This window comes from Lutra lutra, chromosome 7 (assembly GCF_902655055.1).
Source record: "Lutra lutra chromosome 7, mLutLut1.2, whole genome shotgun sequence".
Lineage (NCBI taxonomy): Eukaryota > Metazoa > Chordata > Mammalia > Carnivora > Mustelidae > Lutra > Lutra lutra.
This window is the reverse complement of record NC_062284.1, coordinates 126,346,051-126,371,840: the sequence shown is the minus strand read 5'-3', so window position 1 is coordinate 126,371,840 and position 25,790 is coordinate 126,346,051. Positions and strand designations below refer to the sequence as shown.

General features: G+C 37.9%; 1 protein-coding gene across 1 annotated transcript in view; it reads right to left on the bottom strand.

Moving 5' to 3' along the window:
• Positions 1-25,790, bottom strand: part of SEL1L (SEL1L adaptor subunit of ERAD E3 ubiquitin ligase) — a 55,391-nt gene that overhangs the window by 9,936 nt on the left and 19,665 nt on the right. Inside the window, exons 4-19 of the mRNA XM_047736062.1 lie at positions 21,422-21,589; positions 19,920-20,025; positions 18,828-18,990; positions 16,336-16,389; positions 16,185-16,244; positions 14,521-14,602; positions 14,000-14,154; positions 10,803-10,859; positions 7,767-7,835; positions 6,271-6,348; positions 5,113-5,175; positions 3,792-3,879; positions 3,317-3,465; positions 2,387-2,552; positions 1,756-1,830; positions 427-599 (exon numbers count right to left, since the gene is read on the bottom strand). Of these exons, the coding sequence (XP_047592018.1) occupies positions 427-599; positions 1,756-1,830; positions 2,387-2,552; positions 3,317-3,465; positions 3,792-3,879; positions 5,113-5,175; positions 6,271-6,348; positions 7,767-7,835; positions 10,803-10,859; positions 14,000-14,154; positions 14,521-14,602; positions 16,185-16,244; positions 16,336-16,389; positions 18,828-18,990; positions 19,920-20,025; positions 21,422-21,589 (1,706 nt within the window). The remainder of the gene's footprint in view (positions 1-426; positions 600-1,755; positions 1,831-2,386; positions 2,553-3,316; positions 3,466-3,791; positions 3,880-5,112; positions 5,176-6,270; positions 6,349-7,766; positions 7,836-10,802; positions 10,860-13,999; positions 14,155-14,520; positions 14,603-16,184; positions 16,245-16,335; positions 16,390-18,827; positions 18,991-19,919; positions 20,026-21,421; positions 21,590-25,790) is intronic.

Genomic DNA, 25,790 nt, shown 5'->3' with positions numbered 1-25,790 from the left:
AAAATCCTCTTAAGGGCATAAAGGCAAGAACGTAAGAACGGTTCTAGAGAATGTGAGACTATATTAGAAAGGTAGAAGACTCAGAAACACATTAATCAGTAGCAAATGTCTTAATTTATTTCAAAATAATGAGAAACCATAGAACGTGGTTGAATATGGACAGACGGTTACTCAAATAAGGAGTTACCGATGGAGGCAGCACTGTACTTCTGTTTTAATCAGTCTGTTTTTGGCTCACTGTCCTAAACACAGCAGTGTGTGTCTGATGACGAGAGATGGGCTTCTGAAATATTATAAAACTGTCTCATAACTTAGAACCTAAAATCTGAGCACATTCCAAAGAAAGCCTATCTTCTACAAAAATGCAGACGATTCCCCCAAATCACAATTACACCATTCAAACATTTGTTTTGAAGCAACACTCACCTGCTTAATGCCCAGTCCTTTCTCATGCATATATCCCAGATTGAACATGGCTTGTGCGCTGTGTTGCTGCTCCGATGCTAGACGATAATGAATGAATGCAGTCTCGTAGTCTACGTCAGTGCCAAAGCCATAGAAATGGTAGTCTCCAAGCTTAATTCTAGCCACAGTATAGCCTGAAACAAAAATTAAATGCAAAAGTGCCAATAAATAGAGTGTGTTTTAAATAGACAAAGTGTTATTTCTCCTCCTATTAACATGTTTACATAAAATAGACTTTTAATTTTTAGCACATAAACTTTACAACTAATCCTTTAGCCAAGCTATAAATTCAATAAAGACTTAAACTAGAAAAAGGCTTTTTAATAGTCAACAAGAGGTAAAACAAGCTGGGTGGTAATCCCTATTTCATCATCACACTCTTCACATGAGCACGTTCTTGTCTATCACGCCATGTACACTGTAAAGTAGTTCACCTGGCCCACTGTTCAGGTTTGAAGAAGGGATGACCAGGCAATGTTGAAAGGAGTATGTAGAAGAAATATTCAAACAAAAAAAAGGGGAAAGGTTAAGATCTTTTGGGGTTTCAGACTAGTATTTTATTATATATTCTACTCAATTCTCATTTTACATAGCACACTGGCCTCAAACTAAAAACCAAAGAGTAAGCCATAACATGATATAAATGTCCAGTACAAAGACCTCACAGTTCAATTTAGGAACCTGGGCACTAGAACTTCTGTTTTTTTTTAAAGAGTTTACTTATTTATTTATTTATTTATTTTTAAAAGATTTTATTTATTTGATAGAGATCACAAGTAGGCAGAGAGGCATGCAGAGAGAGAGAGAGAGGAAGGGAAGCAGGCTCACCGTGGAGCAGAGAGCCTGGTGCGGGGCTTGATCCCAGGACTCTGGGATCACGACTTGAGCCGAAGGCAGAGGCTTCAACCCACTGAGCCACCCAGGTGCCCCTAATTTATTTTATTTTGACAGAGATCACAAGTAGGCAGAGACACAGGCAGAGAGAGAGGAGGAAACAGGCTCCCTTCTGAGCAGAGAGCCTGGTGCGGGGCTCCATCCCAGGACCCTGGAATCATGACCTGAGCTGAAGGCAGAGGCTTAACCCACTGAGCCACCCAGGCAACCCTAGAAATTCCATTTTAAGAATAACTAACTCATGATGCAAGCAAGGTAAGCAACAGTGGATCTGTCTGCTTAACTTCAAGTCAGCGAATGACATTACTCAGTTTTTTGCGGGTGATAAAGCAAAGCAGAGACCTTGAAGAAAGGTCCCCGGGGGAAGCTCTTACCCAGAGCAGAGCGGCCACTCACCTTGCGAGGCAGCCCTGTTCCAGTGGAGCAGAGCTCTGGGGTAAGTCTCGTTCTCCCCTACAATGGTGGCTTCCCCTACGAGGCAGATGACATAAATATATATCAGGCACTTAAGAAGGACAGGCACTGGACTTTTATGCTTCATTTACAAGCCAGGGTGTAAACATTACTTAAATAAGAATTGGGATATGGCAAAGACTGAATGAAAAAATCATTGTACGACATTAAACCAGCATTAGAATAAAATAAGGAGTTCAAAGGACTCACTGCCTCCATCCAGGACGCATTATTTCCTGCAGCATGTTGTATCCACAGAACTAATAAGGAGACTACTGAGCTGCTTCTAAGGACCTATGTATCGCTGGAAAAACAATGTTGTTATATCTGCTATATTTTGAAAGATGGATTTACTGGAAGAAGTTAACTCTGTGATTAATGGCAAATCGATTTCTACTGTCAACTCTAACATGCCGGCTTCGGGAGCTGAGGGAAATGACTCACGCACGCATGTTGTTCATGTCTATTTACAACAATAAAGAAGTTTCTTTGTGGCTTTTCGCTTTAAGCATGAACAGATGACGGGATGAGCCTTTGTATTCTAAAGCCAAGGTAGGACGGCGGTGAGCCTTACTCTGATCGAGAATGAAGGCTGCATTGCTCTGCGCCACCTCGTAGCCCTGTTCGGCCAGCAGGAGGTACTGGATCACGGCGGCATTATAGTCGCCGTCTTTATAGCTGTTATAGGCCGTCATAAGCCTCTCAGACCAGCGGCCTCGTTCACATACGTTCTTGAACAACTGTGAGAAGAGGAGAAGAAAAACCCATAACAAAATAAGGAACATATGCCAAAAATCAGTTTTGCACTTTGGCTTCCAGTGACTGTTAGGCTACCTCTGAATTTCTGGCAGCTTAATTCAATACATACAGAAGTCTGGGATTTTATTTGAAGCTTTCAGTTTGCTTTAGAGGAGGCTTATAAAAATAATAGTAAAGAATTATATACCATTACCCTCGCCAGGCACTGTTCTAGTGCTCGCTTTAAGTACAGTATGTACAGAATTTGCCTTAAAGCTCCCATGAGGTCATGGGGAACACTCCATGAAGTAAGTCCTATTAACCGCCCCATTTCACAACCAAGGAAACTGAAGCACAGGGCGGTTTGGAAATTGCACCAAGCATTCATCAAATGCCAGCCTGAAGTGCCACTTATGAGAGAGCTAAAGAGACGTTCCCTTTGGGAGACAACAGCATTCCCCTTTACCACAATCATCCAACACAGACTTTTTTGGTGCTGTTTCAGATGCTTTCCAGGTGCTAGAGAGTGCACACAACACCCCCTGTCCTTATAAACGGATTCTAGTGCGGAGAACCACATGAGATCAATAAGCATGACAGTGACACACCGGCCCTGAGTTTTCCCTCAGTGTATCAAAGCCAATAATGGGTCGAGTCTGTTTCTACTTGAGACGAAATCATGGCAAAGAAAACCAGAATTAAAATGACAGACTTTCCACTGGGGAAAAGTGATGTCCTGTTTATGAGTCTGTAGAAAAGCCCTTACCTCCACTGCAGTGTGACACGATCGCATCACACCTGTGCCGCTGGCGTGCATCTGTGCTAGGTTATAGAAAGCCAAGATATGGCCTCCCTGAGAAGCTAAATTAAAATACTTCAAGGCCTGTTTATAATCCCTCTTGACTCCAATGCCATCTGTAACGAAAATCACACGAAAGGTCAGAAATAGTCTTAAAGAAGATTTAGCTGAAGCACCAGAGAAGCCTTACATAATGAGTAAAATTAAATGAAATTCAGAATTCTTACTCAGGAAAGATGTGAATCTTACTAATGCAGAATTAGTATATTAATATAGATTAGCATAATTTACAATGAAAAACAAGATGCACAAATCACTGAATTGGGAGAATATTCACCAGCCAGAATGCGATAGCTCTCATTTCCAGATCACAGTGGCATCTAGTGGGTAATAAGTAATGTAGGTCTTGGCATATCCAGCGTTTGATGCCAATGTTACTTACTATAGTACATAGAGCCGAGTTGCAGTTGCCCATCCACCCAGCCTTGCTCAGCAGCTTTCTGGAAATACTTTAGTGCGAGATCATAATTCTGTAGGAAAAGAGGTCACATGACCACATGATGAGAAAACTCAAAAGGCTGATCTACTCAGAAGTTAGGAGAGTCATTCATTAAAAAGAGTTAACAAAACACATACAAGATATTCTCAAAGAGTCATTAAAAAGACTACCTTCTAAGTTTTTATAAGATACAGATGGTAGTCTATATCACAGAGGAGTTAATATATTTAAGACTGTGAACAATCCATATGTTCACTTTCAGAAAGCCTACACAATGCCCATTCTGGTTCTTTGGAAAAACCTTGGAACACAAGACCAAGACTTAAGAAACCCTTGTATCTTTCCTATTAACCAACAAATCTTTTTGAAACCTCAATTTTTCTAACATTAAATAAGGAAAATTATTCTCTCCTTATTCATTCTTTCCCTGTGTAGCTTATCAAATACTGTATAATTAGATTTCAAATATTATACCTATCCATGGAGAAAAATTAAAACAAAGATCAGTACTGAATTTTTGTGTCCTGAAATGATAGAAGGAATCAAAATGAGAATACACTACTGTTTTCTGTGCTAAGGAACACCTACAGATTAGAATCCTAAACTTAACTACAGGCCCATTAAATACATTTTACTTGGAAAGATCATACAGAGAAGAGGGCAGCAATGAGAATCTCGGGGCATACAACATGAGGAAGCAGTACAGAGGAATGAGAAGCAATGAATTCCAGGGCAGAAAGAGTTCAAGTGACATAGAATCAAAAAGTCAACAGGAGTTGACATTTGGGAGGTTACTGGTGACCTGCAGAGAGCGGTTACATGGGGCAGAAGTCTGACTGCTAAGAGCTAAAAAGTGAGTGGTAATCACTAATAGAGTTCATTCTTTGGAGAAACCTGGCTTTGTAGTGAAGGACTGGAGAGAAGAGAAGTAGTAACTAGAAGAGAAGGAACAGAACAGAAGGATTTTCTCCCTTGAAATGGGAGAAACAAGCATTTTCTTAGGCTCAAGTGAAGAAGCAGGGAGGGAGAAGTCTTGGAGAGATGGAAGCATAGGTAGGGTAGAGAGCATAGACAGCATAAGAGACAGCTTCACATCTTCAGTAAAAGTGCCAGAGACAGAGCCATTCGAAGAAGGCAGTTAGTATGGTGGGCACAGGGTACTCGGAGAACAGGAAAAGTTTCAGCTTTTCCTATTTCGGTAGATACTTCCCTACCTCACCAGCTGACTGCCTGTTTAAGTCAGAATATTAGACTAAAAACTTACAACTTGAACTCCTCTTCCATAGAGGTAAGCCATTCCAAGTCCACTCTGTCCAACTGGGTTGCCCTGCAAACCAGAGACAAAAGAGTGAAAGGATTCATTAGAAAACAGAAGAAAAAAAAGGAACAAAAAATAGGCAAGATTAAAAAACTACCCAAGAAGTAATTTATAAGCATATTCAAAAAATGTCTTTGCGTTTTTCAATTCAGAATTCTCCTTCCCATCAAGCTAAATGAAATACTGACTTTCAGAGATATGGGGGGCAGGGGGTCTTCAGTAATTTGCTGAAAAAGAGGAAATAGTACATTTATCTAAAATTAAATTTTGTTGACTTACCTTATGACCACCTGTTGCACGAGTTTACGATAGAAAACATGACTACTGTATTTCTTCTTCTTAAAATTAAAAGTAGGTCACTTTTTGGGTAGTTTTTCACTGGTAATCTCCCTCCCCAATAAAGAAGGAAGATGCCATGGTGTAAAGTCAACCACCAGGTAAAACAGCAATATTGGGATCAGGTGGCAAAGATAACACTTAAGATTACTGGAGTGCCACAAAACAAAGATAATCAATTGTTTTAAGACCTGAAAGAGAAAAATCTAAAATTCAACCTAAACTCGGACAGGCAGAGGCATCTTTTAAAAAGTGTCACAGCATCCCCTTGGGAAATACTCAACTGACATTTGGAACTAAAGTAATACATAGCCGGCGAGGAAATAAACGTACACACTGGAGGCATACAGAGTCTTAAAAATTCATATGTAGTTTTCTCTGGGGCAAAGAAAGCCCAAGTTTTATATTTATGATTATCAAAAGTACCCAGTTATGTAAGTTTTAAAGCTCAAGTTGCAATATAAATAGGACAAATCATAATAACTCTCATTTGCAGTAGTAAAATCAGTATTTCTCCAGTGAGGAAACTTCTCAATGAAATTGAAACAGAGGTTTAATATTCAATCATTTGCACCCCCCAAATAAATTGCTTTTTATTGGAAATTCTTTTTGCTAGTCAGTCCATTCCCATTAATCTCATCTACATAAGTGCTTTCAGTCATTTCAGGCATGAGTTGGTTATGACTAATCCTTCAGTATCATAAACTTATTTATTAAAATAATAATAATATGGCACACATTTCAATACACTGAGTCATGAGGTCTTACCATGTCAGCAGCTTTCTTAAAGTAGTGAAGAGCTGTCTCATTACTTTGTGGTACAATATCACTTCCCTCTGAATACATCTGAAAAACAGAACCTAATTTTATTAAAAATTATACCCTTCTCACCTATAATGTATTTCTATCTCATCTCATTCTGGTTTTTGTTAAGTATCGTGAAATCTTGGAACAGTTTAAAATTCCCCATCGGATATTTTAAATTTAAAAGTAAAACCTTAAAAGTAAACAATATTATTATATCCTCTTTGTCATAACAAATTTCTTACTTTTCTATAAACGTGAATATATTAAAATCAGTTCACAGATCAATCTCAGGAGGAGAAAACCTTTTATTCAAGGTGAATCTTTTCTCTCACTCTATCCCAGGGCAGTCAAATGGCTGGAGAGTTGCTTGGGGTCAGTGATCACATGAGAGAAAGGGTGCTACTGACAACGCCCGCTTCCCTCTCTCTTCCACCACGACTTCCCTCAGGGTAAGAACGAGGGTAGGCCTTAGTTAGGTTCAGGAAAAGAAATAACTGAAAGGTTATTTTAAAGGTTTCAAGCACTAAATGACTGGAATACCAGGTACGGAACATGATAAAAGGGCCAAGAGAAAGAAGAACAGAATGACTGAGGCTGTTTTCATCCACGTATACATTTTTAGAAAACGGCAATGAAAATCTTTTTCTGAGATAGGGTTAATTAGGAATTCAGAACAAGAACTGAAAGGGCTAGAATGGAAAGTTCTTAAAGGCTTAACAAAAATAGATGGGGAATACCGATTTCGAAGCTGTAATAGTGGGGATGTCTACATGTATGGTTCTCAGGCCCCAGATAACTGGTTGTGATTATGTGGCAAATACTGATAAGAGTTTTCTATTTGTAAGAATCTTTGTGACAGATTTATTCTACCTGAGCATCCTAACCTTAGGATTTAGTTATGGATGAAAATATCCACTGATTTATACTGTATTTGCTTTCAAAATAATGAAAAAGGAAGTTTTGAAACTGTGGCATGTTATATGGAATCTATTTGTTAGGTCTCTAGACTTCAGTGTTTTCCTTGCTTAGAAAAGAACTGCATTGAAGGCTGGGTGATGGCCATGACACTGAAGATGATTAAAGCCTACGGACAAATTCCAACAAACTCTTTGTTTGTTGCCTCTACTCATTTGGAAGACAGGCAATTATGACAGACTTAGCAAACAAACCCCCACAGCATAAAGAAAAAAAGTCCTCATTATTGCATATGATACACACAACTCAATGATAGCTAACTTCAAAAGGAAATTAACATACCGATGAGGAAATGCTATTTCTTTACGTTACCTAAGAAAATGCCTGGAAGTCACACTTACCTTACCATAAGACACAATATCCTTATACTGGAAATTTTATTTCCAGTTTACTTTTGGTAAACTGTAGATTGTAACTACAACATCTGCTTATTATGTAAACACCTCTTGCTATTATGTAAGAGTTCACAGGGTGTACAGTACCTTTCCCAAGAAGGCCATGGCATGTGAATTGCCAGCATTAGCTGCTAAATTGAAGTAGTCGAATGCTCTCTGTAAGAAAAGAATTTATTAAAATAATTAGTTTTTTATAGAATCTGCCTTTCGCTTTTAACCAAAATAATCATTTCAGGAACATTTAAAAAAATCTTATAATATGGCAGCATCTCAGTTTAAATTGCATTATGACATCTCCAGGCACCCACCCCTCTTCATGCCCAATCCATCACTGAATTCTGTAACTTTCACCACCCAATTCCTCTTCAATCAACCCATGATCTTCCACTACACTTCTAGGCTAAGCTACATTATCTCACACCTGAACTTCTGGAACTCTCCTCCTTGGTCTCCTTGCCTTTAGTCTTCAGTCACTCAAAGCAACAGTTCAAAACACTTAACATGCTGGTCCTTACGGCCCCTTGACATTTTGCAGGGGGTCTACTGGCGTGAACAGACACTGTTTACTTCAGTACTGTTCAGCTTGCTCTCTGCACTCTGGTCCTTCCTGCCTCGGGACCTGCCACCTCCGGCTTATTAACCTTACTGGGCCCTTTCATTCTGCTTAATAACAACAATCACAATTTATTACATGTTTGTTGGTGTGATCATTTAAAAAAAATATCTAATATTCTAGTTCTATTAAACTTGAAGCTCTGCAAAGACAAAAAGACCAAAGCTCTTTTATCTAGCATTGTATTCTGAATGCCTAGCAGTGAACAGGCACAAAGCAGGCACATTAATGAATTAATGCGGTTCTGTACTGGGAACTCCTTTTATCCTTCTGAGAAGCTCGTGAAAAACTTTACTGTTGTGTAGGTGTGGTGCAAGTAGGCAGCACGTACCAAGGATATCCCAAAACTTGTATAAAAGGCATGCAGCAGATTGTTCTCTCACCAGACATTTTTATTAGCCAGTTCATCTGGCCTAATGACATACATTTGAATGACCTGAAGACAATGAAAGCAGTCAAAATGCCTCCTGACTTAAACCAACCAACCATGGATATTTGGTGTAGTTTTAAGTGATAAGTGTATTTTGTTATCATCTACGTCTTAAAGTTGATGGGATATGGAAATGAAATAACCTTAATTAGAATATTTAACTGTTATGGCAGAGTAACAGTTTTATTAGTCTGACAAACATTTACCAATAACTCATTATGTGCTAGGCATTGTCAGGTGCTGGGAATAAAGTGGCAACGTCCGTGCTCTTCTGTAACTTACGTTCTAGGAGAGGAAAAACCTTAATTACATAATTAGCAAATTTACAATGGGTAACGGCCACAAATACAGATTTTCGGAAATCGTAACTGTGGTAAATGACCTATTCTGGAGTGGGGTTAGGAGTCTAGAGAAACATTAGGGGAAGAGATACTGGAGTTGAATTCTGGAGGATGAGTAGGAATTAGCTACGTAAAGAAAGGAGGCAAGATAATATTCACTCTAGACAGAAGGACTAGCATTCCAGAAATCCTGAGGTAGTTTCTTCACCTTTTCAAAGACCTGAGAAAAGGTCCATGTGCTTGTGACTCAGAAAGCAAGGAACTGGTGAGCTAAGCAGAGACTGGTACAAATCCTGGAAATCATGTTAAATAAAGGTTTTGGTTTTCAAGCAACTGGCAATTATGGACCACTCAACATTTTTTTAAAAGATTTATAGATAGATTGATTTATGAATGACAGAGACACAGCAAGAGAGGGAACACAAGCAGGGGGACTGGGAGAGGGAGAAGCAGGCTTCCCGTGGAGCTGGAAGCCTGATGTGGGACTCAATCCCAGGACCCTGGCCTGAGCCGAAGGCGGACGCTTAACGACTGAGCCACCCAGGCGCCCAGGACCACTCAAGAATTTAAAGCAAGGGAACCACAGGATCAGGTGTGTAGTTTACAAACACAAGCTACTGCTTTTGAAATGCAAGCAGGAGATGACTCACACAAGGTGTACCGATGGATACAAGCGAAGAGATGAGCAAGATTTAGGGCATAAAATGCACAAAAGCTGGATACCGATCTGATTGCTATAGTTGTATACTCCTAATTTCTCACAAACTCAACAATGATTTTCCTCAGTTCTATGAAATATTTTCTTTTTTAACGATTTATTTATTCATAAGAGACAGAGACAGAGAGAGAGAGAGAAGCAGAGGGAGAAGCAGGCTCCCCGCAGAGCACGAAGCCCAATGCGGTACTCAATCCCAGGACATGGAATCATGACCTGAGCCGAAGTCAGATGCTTAACTGACTGAGCCACCCAGGCACCCCTGAAATATTTTCTTTTTTATTTATTTTTTAAAAGATTTTATTTATTTATTTGTCAGAGAGAGAGAGAGAGAGCGCGAGCACTGGCAGACAGAGGCAAAGGGAGAAGCAGGCTCCCTGCCGAGCAAGGAGCCCAATGTGGGACTTGATCCCAGGACACTGGGATCATGACTTGAGCCGAAGGCAGCCGCTTAACCAACTGAGCCACCCAGGCATCCCACCCCTGAAATATTTTCTAATAGAAATTGTAAGACATACTTCTACCACATACCTATAGGAAACCAAGTTACTGTGTATGTATTGTTGGCAATATTGAGAACTAGATTTCAGAATTTAAAAAACCCTTCCTACCATTATGAGGTATAATCACATTTTTATTATTTATTAATCAATTTATTTTTTAATTTTAAGATTTTATTTATTTGACAGAGAGAGAGAGAGAGATCAAAGTAGGCAGAGCGGCAGGCAGAGAGAGGGAGAAGCAGGCTCCTTGTTGAGCAGAGAGCCTAATGCGGAGCTTGATCCCAGGACCCTGAGATCATGAACTGAGCCTAAGGCAAAGGCTTAACCCACTGAGCCACCCAGGTGCTCCAATAATCACATTTTTAGTCTTCAGTTTTTTCAGGGGTTAGTTGGATCTTGAAAGATCATTTGTGATGACTGTCTAAGTAACAAACTTGATACTGTCATTGATAAGAAATATATCTAGAGCATTGTTTCCTTCTACAACTTGATGTACAAAGCCCTGGGAACAAGAAAGTTACCTGATGATTTTGTTCTACTCCACGCCCTCCATGCAGATGCAGTTGCCCCAGACCAACCTGAAAATTAACAAAAATGAGCAAAAGTAAATGGAAGCAACTGGTGTGTCATTAAATTAGACCAATAAGAAAACATTTGGTCATAAAAAGGTTTCTCTTTAGAATTCAAAAAAGTGAAGACTTAGTCTTAACTCCTAAAGATATTACTCTACTTTAACCTACATTTTTTAAAAACTGAAAATGCCTGCTTTTAATTACAAGGTATCTTTATGAAATAAAGATGAAATGAAGGCGGCTTCAGGCAAACTAAAACTGAATCTGTCACCAGTGAACCCACTCCGAAGGAAATACTAAAGGATGTTTTGTAGGAGGAAGGCAAATTATCCCGGGAAGCCTGAAGATACAGTAAGAAATAAAGAGCAATGGAAAGTTAAACTTATGAATGTATCTAAATTATATGCACGTATGTAAGAATATCTTGCACGATTCAAAAATATATAGAATTAAAACCATACAGAGTTGTCTAAAGTTTGCACTGTCCAAGAAATGGCAAAAGTGTTCATTTATACTAGACTTTGATAAAAGAGTAGTAAAACAAAGTCCAACTATCACCTTAGGAGAGGGGAGGAGGTATAATAGCAAAAACAATGAAACCAAGAGAATGTAAGGAAAGAGATATGAAGCAGCATGGAAAAGCAAAATGAAAGCAAGCAACATAGAAAATGTAAACAAAAATATATTATTCTTACTTTTAATTAAAAGACTGTCAGAATGGATTAAAAAATAATAGTCCGATATGCTTCTAAGAGACATACCTTAAACATAAGAGGTTGAATACAAAAGATAGAAAAGATCCTCCATATGAATATTAACCAAAAGAAAGTGGCATAGCTAGCTAGTATCAGACAAAGTACAATTTAAAGCAAAAAACATTTCTGGAGATAAAAGAGGACATTTCATGATATACAAGCTAGTTTAACAAAAAGATAACAGTTTAAGTCTATATGCACTCCACATGGCCTAAAATGCATAAATCAAAATTGACAGAAATAGAAGACAGAGACAAATCCACACCAAAGTGGGCAATTTAGACAATGCTGTCTCATTGCTGGATAGAAAAAGCAGGCAAATTCAGTAAGGATTCAAAAGATCTGAACAACAGGATTAAGAAACATAACTGACACAGAAAGAATGATACAACCCAAGACTGTAAAATTTACATTCTCTTTAGTAAACAACATTTGCCCAAACAATGGACCATAAAGCAAGTCTCAGCAAATCCAAAACAAATAAAATCATACATGGCATATTCTTCTTCTTCTTCTTTTTTTTTTTTTAGTTTAGATGTAGGCTCCCCACTGAGCAGGGAGCCCGACATGGGGCTCGATCCCAGGACCCAGGGATCATGCACTGAGCTAAAGGCAGACGCTTAACTGACTGAGCCACCCAGGCGCTCTAGGGAGGGAGAATCTTAAGCAGACTCCGCAATGGGTGTGCAGCCTGACATGGCACTCCATCTCACCACCTGAGCCAAAACTAGGAGTCAGATGCTTAACTGACTGTGTCACCCAGGTGCCCCGTACAGAGCATATTCTGACCACAGTGTATTAAGCTAGAAATCAACAGAAAGGTTTAAGTAATAAATCTTCCCTTTATATGAAAAGTAAGCAATTCACTTCTAAAATTACACATGGATCAGAAGAAATAACAATGAAAATTGAGCTAAATGTAATGAAAACTACAACAGCAAGAAAATGTATTCAACCACATATCAAGATTTATAAAGTTATAGAAGTTTAAGACAGTACTGATGCACAAGACATGCAAGAGAATATGAACAGGGCATTATTTGCAATCACCCAAATCTGGGAAGAGTAAAATGGGTAAATAAGTTGTGGGATTTTTATATAATGAAATATCATGGAGCAATGTAAATTAATAATTTCAGCTACATGAAAACACATGGATTAATTTCATAAACATAATGGTGAGCAAAAGCTGATACCAAAAAATGCTGATTTTTTTTTAAACATAAAATTCAATTTTTTTAAACATAAAATTCAATTTTTTTAAACATAAAATTCAAAACCAAGCCAAACTGATCCATAGTGTTAGAAGTCAGGTCAGAGGGGACTGCTGGGATGCTAGCTGTGCTTCATAGGAGGTTCACTTGGTGATTAAGCAAGGGGCTGTATGCCTCAGATTTATGTACTTTTTTGTATTAAAGCTGTAATTCCAAGAGTAAAAAGAACAGAATTATATACTATACCACACATGGATTTTTTTAGCTTGAGTTTTCCACTGAATACACTGAAGTCAGCTTTCCACAGTAAGTAGTATTCTACATAATTTTTAATGGTTGCATAAAATTCCACTACATGGAAGTGTCATAGTTGAGCTAAATGATTCCCTATTTTGGGGCATTTAGATGGTTTTGAATTTTAACTGGCTTCTGATATAAAAGAAACATGTTTAGTTAGACAAGATAATTATATTATAATTTCCATGAGCTAAAATTTGTATCTTTCACTACAGTTTTTTTTTTTAACACAGGATTCCCTTCTGCTAAGTTTTAAAATCAATTGTTCTCAGAAAGTATCATCTCTCTATATATCTAAACCAGAAAAGACTTATAAACTGCACAGAAAAAAAGGCAGTTGTCCTTTTTATATCAGGATTATCAGCCCATGAAATAACAAATTATACATGGTACTTTGACAGATATACCATTCAATTTACATTGAAAAAGACTAATTCTGTCCTTGATCTTGAGAAAATTAATGGTCTAAGATGAGCAAAAGAAACATGAACAGTAAATGGCTCTGAAGGGCATCTGAAATTCCAAAAGTTCCAGAGACTTTTTGAGAGTGGCGGTTTTCATCCTTGGTGACTCCAATAAGAGCCTTCATCATCAGTAAGACACTGTTCTGTTCAAGCAGCAGTTTCCAACCATGGTGCAACTGCCTGGCCAGCTTCTGTGAACTATCAATGCCTACGCTACAGCCTAGATGAATCCAAGTGGGGACGTCTTGACAGTCCGAGACTCTTGGTACTTTCAAAAATAATACTACTCAGGTGATTCTAACATGTAGTTAATAATGGCTCAGAGCAATGGAAATGCTTTTATGGATGTAAGTGCTTGCCTCAAGACTGTAATATATAATAGAGTGACATACGCCATGAGATGTTTAAACACATACCTGTGCTTGTACATCCCCTTTTTCTGCTAGGAACTGATAGTATTGAATCAAATCTTCTTCCAGCATTCCACTATTCATTCCTGGATTTTCCACTTCGTCAGGCAGCCGTATTCTCTGTACTACTGAGCCTCCTGTCAGCGAGATATCACTAGCAACTGAAACAGGGGGATGAGGTAGTAACATGGAGGAAGGTCAGAAGGATTGTTCCACAGAGTAGAATTTCAGCTGCGCACCACTGACAGACACTATACTAACAGTAATCTATAGATTACAAAACAGTAAGTCTTTTCCACGAACTATTAACTAAGTGGTATTCAAAGCACACGTGCGCGCGTGCGCACACACGCGCACACACACACACACGAAAAGGAGATCTTCATCAACTAGTGTAAAGATCATTCCACATAAGAGAGTCGATCATGATTATTTCGAGTAGTACAACAAAAGCAGATGTATTTGAAGTTAATTCCATTCTGTTTTTTGTTTCTTTTGATAAGGTGAAAGGCAAAAAAAATAGATACCATGATTGGCAACAAGACGATAGTGAGTCAGTGCCGATTCACAGCTCTGGAGGACTCCGATGCCAGCCCAGTACCGATAACCCTGTGAGATAAGCTCTAGTGAGAAGACTGCAGGCTCACACGCTCCACTGGAATTCTCGTTGGAATGAATAAAGCCACCCGCGCTCAGAACGTACTTCCGCAGTCCCTTGATCCCAGTACATTACCACCTCATTTATCCTGTTTTAGGTTCTGAGGTAATTTATTCAGCAACTCCAAAAACCAGAATATAGCTGAGAACTAGGAAGTAATGAAGTTCCCACAGAAATCAGAACAGATGCTGTGAACTTTATGGATGAAGTGTGTGTATCTCACGTGTAAGAGGAAAATTACTTAGGTTCTTGCTTAGAACACATTCTAATCTTATTGTAAACATGATTTTAATGAAAATGGGTTGATCTACCAAACCAGCAAAGAAGCAACAAATCAGTAAAATAGGGAAGATAAGAGACTACTAGGAGCAGGCATAGTAATATGAGCAAAAAATGGTTTCAGCCTGAGGAGGATAGCTAATTATAAAGAACAGTGAAAAAAAAAAGCAGAGCTCTCTTGAGTCATTCAGCACAGACTCAAATAACTTTACAAACTTTAACAATCCTTTTGGAACTATTGTATAATAATGTGTCTAATATTTAATGTTCTTATTCTGTAGCCACTATTTAAGAAGATTGGTAAATAATTAAAAAAAAAGATATAGGTCAGAAATATTTGACACACTTTTGCCATATAAAAAGATACTTTAAATTTCTGGAAAATTCATCTAAAAGGAACTTTTCAATTACTGTTTGAGGAATAAATGTTTCGATCGATGAAAAAAGCCAATGGGGGGAAAAAAAAACCCTTTAAAATTAGTGAGAATATTTCAGAAAGTTGGAGCAACATCCTTGTTTTTCACTGGCTTAAATTACTTCAGCAGTTTACAACTGTCACAGATGACATCCAAGCTCCTTGGCATGATGTACAGCCCATTTACATGACTCTTGATGAATTTCCTGATGTTCTACCTTCCAGCCACACTGAACAGCCTGTATTTTCTTGCAAGCACCACATTTCCTCATCACTGTCCCTCTGCATGTATTGCTCCTGCTGTCTGAATGCCCTTCCACTTCTATTCATTCACTGCTATTTATCCCTTAAGAATTACTTTAGTTACTTCCTTGCTCAGAAGTATCTCCTTCTACCTCTCTTTCCAACATCAGTGTGGGTTAAGAGCTTTTCTGGCTGATTCCTGTAATGACCTCCTTACTTGTGTAAATTTAAATGTAAAACATAAATCAATTTTCATTGTAAAATAAATTCAAATGTAAAATCTCGGATAACTCAACTGAAGAAAAGATTTTGACAAATATTTCCAACTTATAGAAAATAAAAGAGACATTTATCACAAGGGCAATAGCCAGTCATAATTTCGAAGAAAAATTGTGGACTGTGCCAATTTTCATCCATGAAATCTACATGCACGTGTAGATGCAAGTATTGTACCCATTAACAAGAATTTGAAGAATGTTCAACTGAATATTTGATCTTAATGAATATAAGTGCATGTCATTCATAAAAGCTAGAAAAGCTGTGGCCCCTCATGAACCAAAAATTCTGCTCCTCAATGTTACTAAAGTCTTACTTACCAAAACCATGTGCGCTATTAGGTTGCCCCCAAGAGCTCCAAAAGTATAATATACAAGGGCCTGGGAAAGAACAAAAATATCCTTAACTGAACACACGCACACACTGACCCAATTCAAATGGTAGTATACAATAAAGCTTTAATAACATTACCTTTGCCTGACTTGAATTAACACCAAGTCCGGAGGCATAGAGAAAGCCAAGAGCCTGAAATAAAATGATAAAAGTAAGAATTCTTCCCTAGTGATAGTTTTTTTTTTTTTTTACATTTTTTTAAAGATTTATTTATTTGTCCCTAGTGATAGTTTATACACATAGTCTTATGAACGATGAAAAGCAGCAAGAATCTTTAGATCCTGAAAGACTTGAACAGTCCAAGTATGTACAACTATGGTTAATTAAAGAGCCTCAGAAATGCATTCAAGGTTTTACAAATTACACAATGAAATACAGCTAAACAAATCACTAAGTTTAGCTTGAAGATTAAAGACAGCTTAAAAAAATATTACAAAACCAAAGGTAAACACAAACATGGCTTTTACTTTATCTTGATCAACAGCTATGTCATCACACTGACACATTACCTATCAAAGGAGAATATACAATGAAAACAGTAAGAGGCTACCAAAATAAACATCCTAGCAATAAAAAGGGTGGCTAGGGTCATGTTGAAGGGGTAACAGAGGAACCTGTCACTTTATAATGCTGAAGCACACACAATTTTTCATTACAAAAACCCAAACAAAAAAACTCCAACCAACCAAACAATGCATTGATAAGGTTCTACCTTTGCCCACTGAGGACCATGAAAGTAAAAGCTAAAGTCAGAAAGGCAGGTGTGTCATGTGCCAGTGTTCATTAAAATCCATGAGCTCTTCTACATTTCCCAGCCCCCACTGCCCTTGCACTTGGGTAAGGCCAAGTGGCTAGGATGAGGCAAAGAGAGATGCAAGACATTTTTAGGCCTGGCCATTAAAAACTTTCCAGATAATCCTCCAGACCTCTCTTCTCCCTTCAGGAGGGCTCCCCACGTTTCAGATTGTGCAGCTATGTGGCAGAAGCGGCCCTTGACTGAGTCAGCATTGGGAAGAGAGTGACACAAACAAGGGAACCGCATCGACCCTGGCCCTGGCGTGAACAAGGAATACCGCTTTGTAGTGTTGCGTCACTGTGACTTTGGGGCTGTGTCTGTTACATCACTAAAATTAATTACCATGGAAGAGTGCTTTGCAGTACGCAATATAAAGCACTGTGGCATTATGGGGTGCTATTGTTAGAGGGGAAAGAAGCTTCAGAAGTACAATCGTTTTTCAGAGCCAAATATGTCTGTAGAATAAAGAATGTATGTGTGAATTTAGATAAACTGACTTATACAAAGAAGGGAAAAAAATCTTTGAAAACAAACGGGGAGTAATGAAGATGTAACCTGTTTATAAATTAAACCAAAACTGTGTGAGAGTTGCAGAGTGGGTAGGTATTCAGACCTACAGAAAACAATGGTCACAATTTCTGTTATTATTTAAATAGTCTGAAAATAGACTCCTGCTAATTGTGACTAGAAACTTTACATTTAAGCAAATCCCACACCTCCAGTAAACCTGAATTACTGAGAGCACTTAAAATCAATGTGGTGGCCTCCTAAATCCAGGTGTCAATCTTACTATTACCCATGAGAAATCAAGCAGAGATTTTTTTACCAAATGATGTGATGTGACATGGGATACAGAACATCCCCCTATGAGGCAGGCTTGGCCAAAAATACTTGACTTGAGTTCATCAGCCTTTAGCTCTGACATCCTCTATGGGAAAAAGAGATCACGAAGACGAAAATAAAGGCCAAAAGGAAGAAACAAACAGACAAACTGAAGAAGGCCATTCTGCAGAACAACTGGCCCTATCTTGAAAACAGACAGGCAAGAAAGGCAGGGACTCTGCTAACATTCATTAACAATCGAGCAGAAGATGTCGTCCTGGACTGGATACTGCTTAGGACAAAAACAGGGATAAAGGAAATGTTTTGGTTCACTGCCCCATGAAGACTGTCTGGGTGTTCTATTTACTGGACGGGAACGGTGAGGGCTACTTATTGAAAGAGCGAGGAAGGGAACAGTAGACAGTGACATCTCATTGTAGTAAGTTCACACGTATAAATACACAAAGAGAAAGGTCAAGAAGGGTATGCATGCATTAACACGTTACCAATGTTCATGTCTGGGTGGTATAGATATGATGTTTTCTTAGTTTTTTTTTTTTTTGTACTGCTTCTGTAGTAAAATATATCTTTTTAAAAAAACACGAAAATTACCAAAAGCTGGAGCATCTGAGCTTTGGAAAAAAGGCAACGGGGAGTGATTTCAGATAAAAAATAATTACCTTTATGTTTCATTCTGTACAGATTTAATTTGGAAAACTACAAATGTAATTGTGGTAAGATGCAGCTGCAAAAATCCCTCGGGTGACCACAAGTGTTCTTGGACAAGAAGATTGTCCAAGACTGGTAAAATGATCTGCCACAGGATTGGTATCTAAAGGTATTTTACCTTCTAGCCTTACTTGTTCAGTGAGGGCAGAGCATAAAGAATAAACTGCTGTGAAAATAAACAAGTGCTATGTGCCAAGAGATTCTGCAGTGAAAGTACACTTACAGTTTGTCCCTTAGGAGAGCCTTCCTCAGTCAGTTTTTCAAACATCTCTTTAGCTGCCTGGATATTCTGTGTCAGGTAATCACCGAACAAAAGAGCATAGGACACTCTCTCCAAGGCCTTGGTATGATTCATGCCTGCTGCCTTCTGAAGATACCGATATGCTCTTTAAACATAAGCAATTAAAAAGGACAAACAAATTAGCAATATTTTGGAACTGCCATTAAAATTTTTACAGAATCTGGGGGCACTTGCTGGCTCAGTTGGAAGAGCATGTGACTCTTGATCTTGGGGTTGTGAGTCTGAACCTCACTTTGGGTGCAGAGATTACTTAAATAAAAAAAAAACTTTAAAAAATTTTTGTTGTTTTTTGCTTTACAAAATCTATGCAGATGCAGAGTAAATAATTTCCTTATTCTAAAGAATCCCTCTGATATTTGATTTGCACAAAGCTATGTTACTTATATATGTAGAAAACATTCTGGGCTACTTTTTTTTTTTTTTTACATAAGGTACCAATTCTGCTATTCCAATATTTTAGAATAGTTTAAGAATGAGAAAGAATTATAATACTGGACACCCAATAAATAATCATTGTATTTTTCTTTTAAAATCTTTGCAGACTCTAACAAAAGTCAGCTGAAATTAAGAGACATAAAATGTTAACTTGACTTTATGTTCTTTCCAACTTAACATTATGTTCTTTCCAAATTCCTAGATTCTAGTGTTTGTCTGCAAGATAATTACAAAGCAAAAACAATAAAACACCTGACAAGAATTCCTTTTGTTTTATGTCATTTTGAATTCTGAACAGTATACATATTCTTGGCGCTTGGAAACTGTTATAATTTTAATTCTTTCCATTTTGCTTATTGTTCATTTTTGTGATGAGCATTTATAATCTTTTTAGCCCAAAGCACTGAAATGTGATATAAGTAATACCCTTGATGTCTATAGGTCGTATCAGGTTTTCTTAAAATACAGCCTAAGAAATCCTTTGTCTTCAGCAGTGCAGTTAAAAAACAAGCACTTAGCGCTTTCTATCTCAGTAACGGCCTATGTCAGGGAAAGAAAAGACTGGGCAATGCTACCTACTCTCTTTTCTGGCTTTTCTTGTTGCTTCCGTTGAGGATTTTCATCCCTGCCTGGTACATCATTTCCGCTTCCTGCATTTGCCGCCGTTTAGCAGCCTCTTCTTCAGCTAAAAACAAAATGTCAGATGCTTTTAAATTGATTTTACTTTTAAACCAATTATTTATTAAACATCAGTATATGTTCTTTCTTCTATGCAGTTACCACTACAGTGATCTTTCACTCTTTCCCAATCTGACTGTAAGGACATATGCTTTTATGTGTGGCCTTTATCTGACTAAAGTTAAGACTTAAAAACAAAAAACCAAACCAAAACAAAACAAAACAAAAAAAAACCCCAACACTCAATAAAATCACTTCCTTGTAAAGAAAGTTATATCAACTTGTTTTTGGAAAGTGCTTTCCTGCTAGTAATTCTAAAATTTTTCATATAAGTCAACTAAAACTCCAGTAGAGCCTTATGATTATAATCAAGGTGAGCTAAAACTGAAGGACAAGAAAACAATAAAAAAAGCAATAGTTAGAAAAAATACTGTTGTAGTCAAAGGACACTTTAGCCTCACCTGAAAGGCTGTATCTTTACAAGGAGAAAATATGTGACTAATTACCTAACAAAGAATTAGTGAAAAAAATATGGATTTTTATTAAATACAGATTCTGATTTAATAGTCAAGTTCTGCTTTTTCCTATGTACTGATACAACACTGAAAATTATAGCATTAGATTTCCCCAAAGTTATTTTGCTACTTTAAGAAAACATTTTAATAGAAATCTAAAACTTATCAAGAGACATTTGAATATTTCATTAGGAGAAGCGACTTCTTTTTGTAATATAAAAACAAATTTGATGTATTAAACAAGAGTACCTAATCATACTGGCCCACATCCAAAGATGGACTATATTTGATGTTTTCTCTAAGGAATGCCTAAATATTCTATCAAAGCCATCATTTTGAAAATGTCATCTGGTATCAAAAGAGCTATGTTCAAGGTTTTCTTTGTTCCTTAACAGAAAGTTCCTCCTGAAAACGCCTGTAGAGACAATACTGACATTAACATTTAGGGCAGTTAAATATACTGTATCTATCAAATGCTACCTCAGCACAGCACATTTCACTCAAAGTATTTAAAAAAGGTATTATCTATTTTTCTTCTAAGCACTATTAATTAACCTCAGCATAATGTTCTGTTTTTCTTTATTGCCAAAAAACGTTTTATAGTAATTAATTTAGCAGCCTTCTTGAGGGTTTACAGAACAAGCTGTGCACAGCAACGGAAGATCATCTCTAAATAAAACACAAGTGTGATAAGCTGCCCAACTGAGAGCCCAGAAGTGAGTATACGGCACGCTTCCTGCTCTTAAGTCCATTCTTTAAGACTTACCTATGTCACTGACACTGACCACTTTTGACCAAGGTGGGGAAAGGAGGACTAAAAAAAGGCCTTAAAAATGTTGTCTGAGACATAAAACAATGTGGACATGCCTCCTACTGGGCAATACTTACTTTCACAAAAGCCCCACTTTTCATCTGCCTTGTAGTCATAGGTTGTAGCACACCACAATCTGCCATCTTCTCTCCCATCTGATGTACATTCGTCATATTCCTTATCCAGGAACAGAAAAGGGAAGTGGCAGGGCTCCCCATGGGCTGTGCCTTCAATGGCAGTCAGAGCTGAAAAGATAAAAAAAACCCTCTAAACATGAATAGCATTCTGGTATCCATGGATTTAATACTGTCAATTCCAATGATTAGAATTTGAAGACAAAAATACATGATTTTTTTTTAATTTTTTAAATTTTTTAAAAAAATATTTTATTTATTTATTTGACAGAGAGAGATCACAAGTAGACAGAGAGGCAGGCAGAGAGACAGAGAGAGGGAAGCAGGCTCCCTGCTAAGCAGAGAGCCCGATGCGGGACTCAATCCCAGGACCCTGAGATCATGACCTGAGCCGAAGGCAGAGGTTTAACCCACTGAGCCACCCAGGCGCCCCCCAAAATACATGATTTGAAATGGGGAACATGAAAGGGTCAGCATCAAATTTTCTTTAGCGTGACTTAAGGGTGGGTCAACTTATGAACATGGCTGGCTTAGTGTACGTGGCAGCTCTGTATCTAGCTTAGAATTTCTGAAGATCTTGAGATCTGATAACCTCAGAATGTTATAAGTCTACTGTAAAATTCCTGGCTAACTAGCAAGCAAAAAATAAGGCAAATACAACCAGACCAATTTCACCGCTCAGCACAATTCCCCTCTTTTCTAAGTCAGCTTCTTTAATATGAAGCTATACAGGGAAAATGCTCCCTTAGGTAAAGTTCATCACTCTCACACCTCTGTGATCCCACAGCATTTTAATCAGAGCATGTATGATATAACCTGAGGTTCTTTCTTTACCATACTCTTGCTCCCACTAGACCCTGAGCTTGTTAAAAGTAGAGACCATATCTCTATTGTTCATAAGCTCTTCTGACTATCTTCTAGGTACTGGGAATTATGTCAGGTGCTGAAAACAAGGTGGAACAGAGGTCTCTGCTCTATACAACTTACTGCCTAGCAAGGAAGAAAGACATTAAACGCTAAGCATGATCGATGTTATGGAAAGGAAAACCTCCCTGGTCAGGTACTGAGGTTTACCACTGAACTTCATGGCTGTGCAGGAGTAGAGGGTGGATGAATTGCTTTAGGGTGGGGTAGAAGTACTGTAGATAGAAGGGCCCACGTGTGCTAAGAATCAAATGAAAGACAGCATAGCACTTTAGAAAAAATACAAAGTTCAGTATGTGACAACATGTAGTGTGAGTGCCCAAGTAGACAAGAGAAGAGGTTAAAGCTAGAGCAGCACAAAGAAGCTAGACTAAGAAGGTCCTGATAAATCTGATTAAGGAGTTTGGCCTTTATCCTGAGAACAATGGAAACTCACTTAAAGAGTTTTAAACAGAAGTGACATGCTCATACTTACACATTTTTATTGAGAGAGTGGATAATGGAATGGAGAAAAGCAAGACTGGATTAAGACAACCAGTTTACAAGTTGTGACATTAGGCTAATTGAGAGGTAATGGGAGCCTGAAGAAGATAATGGAATGAAAGGAGTGGATGTACTCAAGTGATGCTAAGAAGGAGATGTGGCACCACTTCCTGATTGACTAGACGTGCAGATGTGAGGAGAGGAGTCATGGAAGGCTCCCAGGTATTAGGCTTCAGGAAGTGAGGGGATGGCTGTCCTCACTAGAACACTAAAGGAGGAGTACATTACTGGGTAGGGATGAAAGGTTCAGGGCAGAGACAAGTTAAGCTTTGATCCTGCTATATTCAAAGTGGCTATAACAAACAAAACCAAAAACAAGATGTCGTAGACATCTTTTCAGCTATAGTCAAAGAGGAAGTTCTCCAGTTCATAGATAGACTGGAAGCCAAGAGTACACATAAGAATATCAAGTGAGAAGTACAAAAGAAGAGCAGAGGGACAGGGTTGACCCCAGAACCATACACGGTTGAGTACACGTCAACTTCCACGGATTGCTTTAACATGGAGAACGTAATTAGGCATCAGAGCTTAGTGATTAAGAGTACAGATTCTGGAGTCAGAATGCCTGACTCAAATCCTACCACTTACTAGTTGTACACTTTGAGCAAATTCACTAATCTCTCCCCTTATCTGTAAAATTATCTGCAGGTAACTTCCTTATCTACAAATAGGGATAAGAGTCCTAGCTGCATAGAGTTACTCACAAAGATGAACTGAAATAATACACCTAAGGGACCCACCACATGCCTGCCACTTTAAGGTAATAAGCCTTAAAGAGATAACACTGCTACTATCATAGGCACTCTTGCTCTGAAAGCACAGGAAATGGATGCTCCTTCTTCACCTGTGCAAAGAAAAATTCATACTAATTTGAAAACTATTTTCAGTAAGTTATGAAAGGCAAAATTAATTTCAAACTGTTTGCCATCAGGCAAATGTCTTTCACCATCCTGGTAATCACTGACCAAAGGCAAACACTTTGATCCATCTGTGTTTACCAGAAATGATCTTTAGTACAATGTATAAGCAAAGCACCCTTTAGCAACGACCTCAGAGGGACCATTTTAACTACACAGTTTGAAAAAAGGCACTCCTACGTACTGCTACTAGATTCAAATTTGCTTGAGAAAAATAGTACCTGTAAAATAGCAGTTTGTCAATGTGAATTTCAAATTAAAATACAATAGTTTAATATTTGATTTTTTTTGATAATAGAAATTTGTTTTAAAAACAAATAGCTTGCCATAAGAATCCCAGTCTGCCAACACTTTCTAAGTGGTACGAATGTTTGAAAGGATTCTCTTTCATGTGATGGAACTATACATCAGCAAAGAAACTGGAAAGAACGCAAGAGATTTTGGCAACAAAGGTTCTAACCTACTGCTCATTCAGCATTTACTTAAGTAGGAAGAATCCCCAGGGTGCCTGGGTTTCACCAATTTAGCGAGAGTGAAACTTTTTTTTAAAAAATATTTTATTTATTTATTTATTTGAGAGAGAGAGAGAGACAGTGAGAGAGAGCATGAGCGAGGAGAAGGTCAGAGGGAGAAGCAGACTCCCTGTGGAGCCGGGAGCCTGATGCAGAACTCGATCCCGGGACTCCAGGATCGTGACCTGAGCCGAAGGCAGTCGCTCAACCAACTGAGCCACCCAGGCGCCCTAGTGAGAGTGAATCTTGATCTAAATAATGTGTTTATTAGTAAGTAACTAGAAAGAAAATCGGTATTTCTCAGGTATCTTCTCCAAGCAATATGACAACATGGAAATTGCTACTTTTACTACCTTTTACACTTGGTTTAAAGTCTTCTAAAAGTTACTGACTGGGACTTGCCAGTTCCAAGTCAATTATCTCAAGTAGATAGTCCTCACAATAGCATTCATTTCAGTTAATTTTCTTTCCATGAAGAAATTCTGCAAGAATTTCAAAGCTGTCATTTTAAAAACTGCCACAAAAATGGTACCTACCAGCTTTAAAAACTATGGTAATCACAGCTCTGGCACAATGAAGCTGACTGATTATGCAATTTAAGTTAATGATAGCCAGTAGTCAAACCTGACTCTAAAAACGAAAGAGGGAAAAATATGTCATTAAATCAATTTAGCACCTTCCTTTAAAAAAAAAATCACAGTTCTCGATAAGGTATCATATTTTGACTCTACAGTAATGACACAATACCACAATTTTTTAAACATTCTAAATGTTTAAAAATTAAACATTTTAAACAATTTTTAAACATTTTAAAACAATTATTTAAACCCTGATGGTAAGATTTTTATAACTTATAGGAGAATTTATAATAAATAACAGACTGCTTTATATTTAAACTGGTAAAGAACTGCTCTTGCAAAGTCAGTAAGAATCCATCAAGAAAGCTAGAAAAAGTTAAAAAAAAAAAAAAAAAAAAAAGGGCAACCCAAACAACAACCCCAAACCTGGGTCTTTCAGTGCTGGCCAGATTATAGGTAAATGGGAACTTTCATACTGCTAGTGGGATTATCAATTAGTACCTCTTCAAGAGGGACCTTCAGAAATACCTATTAGAATTCATACAGTTCATACTTCGGATCACATTTTTCCACTTCGAGAATGTTTAACTTGTAGAAATGCTCCCATAAGTATACAAAGAGATATGTATACAACTGTATTTGTGTATAAAGATAGAAAACCAGTAAGAATTCAAAGGTCTGTTAACAGGAGACTGGTTAAATTAACTACAGTGTAGTCATTACACAAAAACCTGGTACAGACAGAAGTAGAGGGTCAAAGGCTAGGTGTCAGGGCAACCTTGTATTTCAAGATCTGGCAGATTCCAGAAAACCAACAGCTAAGTGATGAAAGCTTCTT